This window comes from Pyxicephalus adspersus, chromosome 1, assembly GCF_032062135.1.
Source record: "Pyxicephalus adspersus chromosome 1, UCB_Pads_2.0, whole genome shotgun sequence".
Classification (NCBI taxonomy): Eukaryota; Metazoa; Chordata; class Amphibia; order Anura; family Pyxicephalidae; genus Pyxicephalus; species Pyxicephalus adspersus.
Window position 1 is genome coordinate 2,182,664 of NC_092858.1, and position 7,788 is coordinate 2,190,451.

Below are 7,788 nucleotides of genomic sequence, written 5' to 3' on the forward strand. Positions count from 1 at the left end.
GGTGCCACTAACAATAAAGGGCAGAGCTGGGTGCCCACAAACGTGCCATCTGCATTAATACGTTCCCATATTGCAATGCATGGGGGGATCATTTGTACATTTGCCCTGCGCAAGCCATGCTGCAACGTGGGGGAGCTGTAATGCAATGCACCGCTCTATGCATCTTCAAGCAGAAGCGTGCACTGCAGCGCACAGCGATACACATGGGCCTTAATAAAGCAGCGAATCTCATATTCACTGGGTGGGAATGTTTGAGGGAATGTCTGATTCCCTGGCAGTGCCTGATAGGAGGAGAGAGAAGAGCTCAACAGTCTCCTGCTTGTCCTTACTGTCCAATCACAGGCTGGGGGAGGGACCTGTAAGTGAAAGTGACACTGCAGCAGTCCTCTCTGTGGGCAGGAAGAGTCACGCTGTGTGGAGGAGAAAGCATTGTAGCGCCCTGCAACTCTCCACCAATTTATCAATTAGGGCCCTAGAGAAGGTGGGGGCCCCTTGGCAATACGCCAACCCTAAATCGGGCCCTGAATTTCTAGCACAATTTATTGTATTGAAAGTAATCAGAGACCCCGATCATTCCAAGAATATAGCCGAGGGTACTCTATAGGCAACAAGAAACGGTCAGAGACATAAAGAAGAGGTCCTGTCACTCCCTGCTCTGCATCAGTGGCAATTAGATGCTGAGTGGTTGCTACAGGCAACCAGAAATGTTCCCCCTTGCACATTCTCCACTCACATACTTCTAATGAGAGGTCATTGTTTGTATTGTAGTTACTGAGCCCTGTCACTAATATCACCCAGCAACCCCCTACACTCAGCGGCCTACTGACCACCCTGACCCACATAAGGCAGAGGCGTTCTTATATATCATGCCCATAATGGGAGGAGCCAAGTCTGCCATAGTACTAAGAGGCTTTGCATGTTTGCCCCGCCCATTAGGTATAGCCCATGCCCATCTATAATTTTCACAGTTTTCTCCTATTCCCTGGAGCTCCGCCTATTTTCCCCGCCCACACCTTCATCCAAAACATTGACTCCCCACCCTTGTTTCCTTGACAACCCATCTCGTGACTGTCCGCGGAACCGGAAGAGGAAGCTTAGCTAAAGTCTGCCACTTCCTCCTGGTCATGTGACAGAGCAGAGTGTCAGGGCTCTCTGAGGCTCACCCGGGACGGACATGGGTTGCTGCTACAGCGGGGAGACCGACACCGGCAAGGTGGTGAGACAAAGAGGACCTGTCACCGTCTTCTTTGTGTGGCCTGAAGTTAGGAGGGGGCGCTGTTGATTGGTTGTTGGGGTCAACACAGACAGTTCCGAGTTGCCTAATAAAAGTTGACATTTCAGCAGGAAGTGGTGTGTGTGCTGGGAATGTCTTCCCCTCACAATCAGCTGTGTTTGTGTAGAGGAAGAGGTCAGGCAGCCATAAACAGTTGTTGGGGTTTGGAAGGGGGAAGGAGGATAATAAAATGTGGGGGTTCTGGTTCTGGCCCAGCAATAAAAATTTGCCCTATATCTAATGCCCCCCCAATCTGTCAGAATCCCCCTTCTGCCCTGTTGTCATACTTGGTGGTCCCATCCTGTAGGGGAGGGGTGGGATCCCAGAATCTGATGTTAAATCAACAGCGACCAATCATAAGCTAAAGAAATGGCCCTGGTGGTCCTTGGACAGCCATACAATCAGCTTCCCATGTTGGGGGCCCCGGCTTTTTATATAAATGTTTTTTTTCATTGCAGGATCAGGGCGAAAGGGAACATCTGCTGCCCTCTAACCAGACGTTGCCCAACAGGACGCCAAATGGATCCGAACCCAACTCCACCAATAACCCGGCGGCCCGGACAGACGAGCAGGCCTTGCTCTCACGTATCCTGGCCAGGACGGCTCAGTGAGTACATTTGGGGGGTGATAATGGTTTAGCCCCGCCCACTCCACCTGGCTCCTCCTCCTCAAATCACTCATACACATTACCTGCAGAAAGAAAAGTCACCAATCCTCTTACCAGCAGAGGGCGCCACCATTTTCCTTCTCTATTTCTTCCTATCAATGATCTTCGGCTATTCAGCTGTTGGGAGTTTATTCACCCCAGCCCAAGCAAGGGAATATGAGTTTCACTGGCGAATGTGCAGCTCGGCATTGACGCCAGAAACGCAGAGCGATTGGACAGATAAGAGACGTTATTGCAGATGGGACATCGCCTGTCCCCCCAATGTTTAGTTCCACTTTAACCTTCACTATCCAATCACAAGGCTGGGGGAGGGGCCTGGATGATTAGGGCTCACTGTGATTGGAAGCTGCCTGTGTGCGGAATTGTAGTCACATGATCTCAGGATTAACATGGTCTGGGGACAGCCCTGGAGATAAGGTGATTACAGCTGACCAAATGGACAAAAATGAGGACCTGGAAGCTTCATAAACAAGTTCGGTTCTGTATAATAAAAAGTTGAAATGTCAATTTTGACCTTTTTATGTTTTTCTTCTCTATAGGAATATCATTGATGTATCAGCTGTGGAATCCCAGGGGATGGAGCAGCATGAATGTATGGACAGAGCCAGGCAGTATAGGTGAGTTATGTCACCCTGTCAATCCTGCCAGATAGGTAGATGGGAAAACTGCCCCTTCCCCTTTATGAAATCTGCCCCCCCAGCCTTCCCCTATATGAGTACACTGATCCTCTCACAGTGTACATTAGAAGCTGCAGCAAATAGTCTTATTTCCTGGTTGGAGGACATTCAGCATCATCTAGCCCCTCCCGCTGCATTCCTGTCATGACCCCGCCCCTTTTATTGATTGGGTCCCAGTTGAATTCTTAAAGGGGTGCCCTCCATTCAATTCTTTCAATCATAAGGGTTCAGTATCGCACAGGTTGTATCATATTTCACTGATCTCACGCAGTTATCAGCAGACTGTGTCTTCTTATTGGTTGTTGGGCTGCCTGATGGACACAAAACCCACCAACCACCTGCAAGAGCACCGGGCTGTCTGACAACATTGATGATAATTAAAAGGCAGCTGCTTGGTGTTTGGAAGCTGTTACTGGCAGGATCTCCTCACATTTCCAAAATACAATTTAAGGAAACGTTATAGAATTGGGTTTGGTACCAAATACTGAAAAATAGATTCTGGTTTTGCATGGAAAAGTCAGAAAGATACAAAAATCTAAAATCTGTGTACCTAAGGTGCTGCACACCAGCTGAAATGGGGCTTGCAATTGCTTTGTTCTGTTCTATGAGGAGGTATCTAGGGGGGCTTTTACTAGGGAGGGGGCTCAACGTGGGCCTTACACATAGGGAGGGGCAATGGCACTCAATTTGTCAGCAGAGTCGAGAGGGGGTCATTAGAATATCGCCCCCTGGCGGTCTCCTTTGTGTATTTATTATCGATCTGTTTGGGTGTCACAGAAGTCTCCATAATCACCGTGCTGTTTGTAAGTCATTTGTATTCTCTTTGTGTCTTTGCAGCACACGGCTAGCAAAGCTCAGCAGTAACCTAACGCACTGGAAGAAATTGCCCCCCCTTCCCTCACTTACTGCCCAGCCACACCAAATACTCGCCAGTGACCCCGTTCCTTATGCAGATATCCAGCAGGTAAGAGGGATAGGGGAGGGTCTGGTGACTGATAATTGTATTATATTATGATCGTTCTGGGAGGTGAAGCCAGGGCCAGGGTCACATGGTCATCACTCGGCACCACTAAAGGGGCACAGGGGGATATACGGGAATCGGTGAATGGAGGGGAGGTCACATGATCCTGTATGTGTGCGGGAGTTTTTTAGGGCTCACAAATCCCTCCACAGCTCCTCCCCCACCTACCTACCTGATACACAAATCCCTCCACAGCTCCTCCCCCACCTACCTACCTGATACACATATCCCTCCACAGCTCCTCCCCCACCTACCTACCTGATACACAAATCCCTCCACAGCTCCTCCCCCACCTACCTACCTGATACACAAATCCCTGCACAGCTCCTCCCCCACCTACCTACCTGATACACAAATCCCTGCACAGCTCCTCCCCCACCTACCTACCTGATACACAAATCCCTGCACAGCTCCTCCCCGACTTACCTTTCTGACCTGATAGAAACCCTTTTTCACTTATAACCAGATCACACGTACGGCTCCAAGACTTTTCTAGAGCTGCCCGGACTCCCTGGAATGGTCTCCTCGTCCTATTTGGCTTGCTCCTACTTTCTGCTCAATAAAGAGCCCTCAGAACCCAACGCTTCCCCCTCACCTACCCGTCTTCTTCTGTCCCCTAAACCCTCACTACTTCCCACCATTCCATATCCCCTCCTATTGTGTGATACTTCCCCACCTCCTAGATTGTAAGCTCTTCTGGTCAGGGTCCTCGCCTCCTCCTGTGTCACTGTCTGTATCTGTCTGTCATCTACAACCCCTATTTAATGTACAGCACTGCCTAATATGTTGGTGCTATATAAATCCTGTTTAATATTAATAATAATAATAATAATAATAATAACCAATGGGGGGCAGGAAATAAAAGGAAGGAAAGTTTGTAGTTTTTCTGATTCTGCAAGCCAAACCTAAAGCTAAAATCTCTTTTTTTGGGTAGAAGTCGCTGTTTTTGTATAATTCGGAATGTTTTTGTTAATGATTTTCTTTTTATTTTTTTCAGGTTTCAAAGATAGCAGCTTACGCCTTCAGTGCACTTTCACAGATCCGTGTGGATGCTAAAGAGGATCTCGTTGTACAGTTTGGGATTCCATAATCCCCCCCCCACCCTGCACTCCTCACCCCCTCCCCCCTATACTCAGCACACAGGTCCTCCCTACATTCGCTATCAGTTGCCACACGGTGATCGGGGATCTTGAACACCACCTGAGCTTTTTAGATTATTGGAAACTCGCTGCCTAACTATTTCCTGCTAACTTTGAAGCCCAAATAAAACTTCACATAAAAGTGCAGGAGTGCAAAGCTTGCAATGAAAGGCCAGCATGGTGAGAAGGATCCCTGTGGAAGCAGAAGTCTCTCTGCTGACGTCAAAAAGCAGAGCTTTCCAATTCACAAAGCTCATGCAGGGGGCGTGTCACACCTTTGCTGCTTCCAAACAGCATGTCGGCCAATGACAGGCTTTACTATTGCTGCTTTCTAAATAGGAATAACTATGAGACTCCGCACACTTTGTTTGGTATATTTTTAGCTGATTTGAGCTTCAGTTGGCCTTTGAAATAACCAGTTTGTGTCCCTGCAATCTCTCCAACATCTGAAATGTCTTAGCTACAGGTGATCCGCAGTCTCCCAGCTCTTCAGTTGTGCTAACTATTTAAAGGGGACCTGTCCTAATTTATCTTATTGGTTCACCCAGATGATGACAGTGAGCCGCGCCATCACTCGTGATGTCACTATCATCCAATCCCAGGCAGGATAGTGTTCCCGGTCCAGCCAACTGGCTTGACCTATTTACCCACAATGACACGATTCCGCTAAACTTTTAGTCTTTTGATGTTAAACTTTTGCAAAGTTAGACAAGCGGATGAAATATTTGTGTTTCTTTTTATAAGAATATGAATAATTGAGTTTTCAAGACTCTTCCCTCCATTCTCTTCTGTCTTACCTTTTTTTATCAGTTCCCAGCACTAGAAATTAAATTTCTTCCTCAGATTTCCCCGGCTCCGGATTGTTTGTTTGTCACAGAGATCTGTTTTTTTGGGGGCTTCAATGGAAGGTGAATCTGGTGGATTTGATTGGCCAATAAACTATCTGTACAGCTATAAATCTGCCCACTAGGTCTGATCCTGTAACGAGGAATTGTACAGATATTCACACAATATTCACTCCTAACAGCCTTGATGATTTTTAGCCATTTTTCTTTACTGTTTTAAAGGGAAATGTAATACTGTGATTAAAATGATTCACATAAAATGGTTGTTTTCACATTTTTAGTCTGTTATAAATGGTGTTTGTTAAAGAGCAACAAAAAACTTACAGGTGGAAAGCAGGCTATAGGGATATGGTCCTGGTCCCAGTCCATTCCGTCTTCCTTCTTTCTGGGGAGGACTGAACACCAGGTGGCGCCATCTTTCTCTTACAACAACCAATCTTGCACTACGCAGGTGTAAAATCAGGTGACACAGAAATAAAAAATTAGCATACGCAGAAGGAGCAGTCCACGGCCTCCTGGGTTATGTGACATATATATAGATCCCATTGGGCTGTGGGTTTGCAAGGATGGAAGGGTCCTCCCCTTCAAATTAGAAAAAAAAACAACTTCCATTATTTAAAAGGGAGGGGTAGCCACCCTTTTATATAAAGTAAAACATTTGGTGTTAGGTCCCCCTTAATTGCACATTACAGTGAAATTAGGCAACCATGTAATCTGGTAATTTTGGGCTCAATAGGAGCCTCGCCATATAATGTCATACAGGGCTCTATTTATAAATGATTCCCCTTGCAGTTTGCTCATAAAATGTTTCTTTCCTATTGAGAATGCTGTGCATCAGATTGTCCACTAGGTGGCAGAACGAGTCATTGATTTCATAGGGTACCTGTACAAAAATACAACCATAGAACTCATGATCAGTGAATTTCAGAGGAATTGACTGGGGGAATAATTTATAAATAGAGCTCATAGATTCACATATTGCAGCTTCCTGGTCCTTAGGTGTGCCAGCTTCTTTAGGTTTTGTTTTATTATCGCAACTCCTGTCCAGGGGGTGACAACACAGGTTTGCTGGGACAGCTGATAATTCTTCACAGGAAGTGACAAGAAGAAAATATGTTTCTTACAATTGCTGAGAATTTTTTTTTTTTTTTAGTTTGAAAACTAATTCAGCAGCCATGGATGGGGACTGATAAGCTGCAATATGTTAACTTCATTTATTGATACATTGAATCATAATAATAAAAATAGGTAGTATAATGTGTACAAAGAAATGTCTGGGAAGTGACAAACAAGGTGAATACAGAATCTGATTGGAGGCAATTACACATCATGCTGCTCCATATGGGGCATATAGACACTTCCTAAATGCTTACAGGAGAGGTGTGATTGGAGGCACAGCAAAAAAAAAGTGGAGCCAGGAGGATTGTAGATTCTGTTACTGCTTTTATCAGGGCTAGGATCCCTCCCTTCCCTACCTCAGTTTATCTGTATAAGAAACCCCAGCTATGTAATATAATTCTCTTATTGGGACTGGTAAAAAAAAACAATGAAAAAAAGTTTTTTCTGAATATTGAAATGATAGAAAACTTTCACATCGGGGAGATTTCCCCTTACTTCCTGTTGTCTTAGGAGATGAAATCCTATTTTTAAGGTCAGACAGCAATGAAGGATGGATGCAGCTTCTAAGTCTTCCCCACTTTTATGTAAAGGATTCACACAGCATCAGCATGCAGGAAAGTATCTGCGAGGGTTTAGTTGGCACAGTTATGCACACTTGGAGCCATTGAGACTAACACAAGGTCAAAGGGGAACAACAGTCTTGACCTCAGATGACCCCCTGAATATTTAAAAATAAATCCTTATGAAGCTCAATAGAGAGCCATCATCATCGTTATAATTGGTGCTGCATGATGAGTAAGAAATCTCTCATCAGGCGAATGGAAAGGCCGACACCCCTAAGCGCTTGCTGCCCGGCAGTCCTATCGATTCTCCTTATTCAGTTCTGTGAGTCCAATAAAACTTCGGGCCAGTGTGAGATAAAGCCAAAGGACAATCAGGGAATCGGCATTTTTCATAGGAAGTCTTGGGGCCAATGATATTTCAGGTATTTATAAAGCCAATATTGTGTCACCTGACGATGGCCAATCATTATTACAAACTGAGGGA

The 7,788-nt window shown here is 45.6% G+C and overlaps 1 protein-coding gene across 2 annotated transcripts; it reads left to right on the top strand.

Moving 5' to 3' along the window:
• The first annotated feature begins 1,080 nt into the window (after positions 1-1,080).
• Positions 1,081-5,882, top strand: LAMTOR1 (late endosomal/lysosomal adaptor, MAPK and MTOR activator 1). Of its 2 annotated transcripts, none has more exons than XM_072400258.1 (5): positions 1,081-1,216; positions 1,732-1,880; positions 2,480-2,557; positions 3,455-3,581; positions 4,636-5,882. In XM_072400258.1, exons 1-5 carry the CDS (start codon positions 1,175-1,177, stop codon positions 4,726-4,728), a joined length of 489 nt encoding a protein of 162 aa, XP_072256359.1. In that variant the 5' UTR covers positions 1,081-1,174; the 3' UTR covers positions 4,729-5,882. The 2 variants fall into 2 exon arrangements, with proteins under 2 accessions (XP_072256359.1, XP_072256367.1); XM_072400266.1 differs by having other exon boundaries at positions 1,082-1,213.
• The last annotated feature ends 1,906 nt before the right edge of the window (positions 5,883-7,788 follow it).

Coding starts and splice junctions, on each gene's coding strand:
- LAMTOR1 (XM_072400258.1), top strand. CDS start 1,175: ATGGGTTGCTGCTACAGCGGGGAGACCGACACCGGCAAGGTG. Junction 1,217..1,731: donor AGACCGACACCGGCAAGGTG/GTGAGACAAAGA, acceptor TTTTCATTGCAG/GATCAGGGCGAAAGGGAACA. Junction 1,881..2,479: donor ATCCTGGCCAGGACGGCTCA/GTGAGTACATTT, acceptor TCTTCTCTATAG/GAATATCATTGATGTATCAG.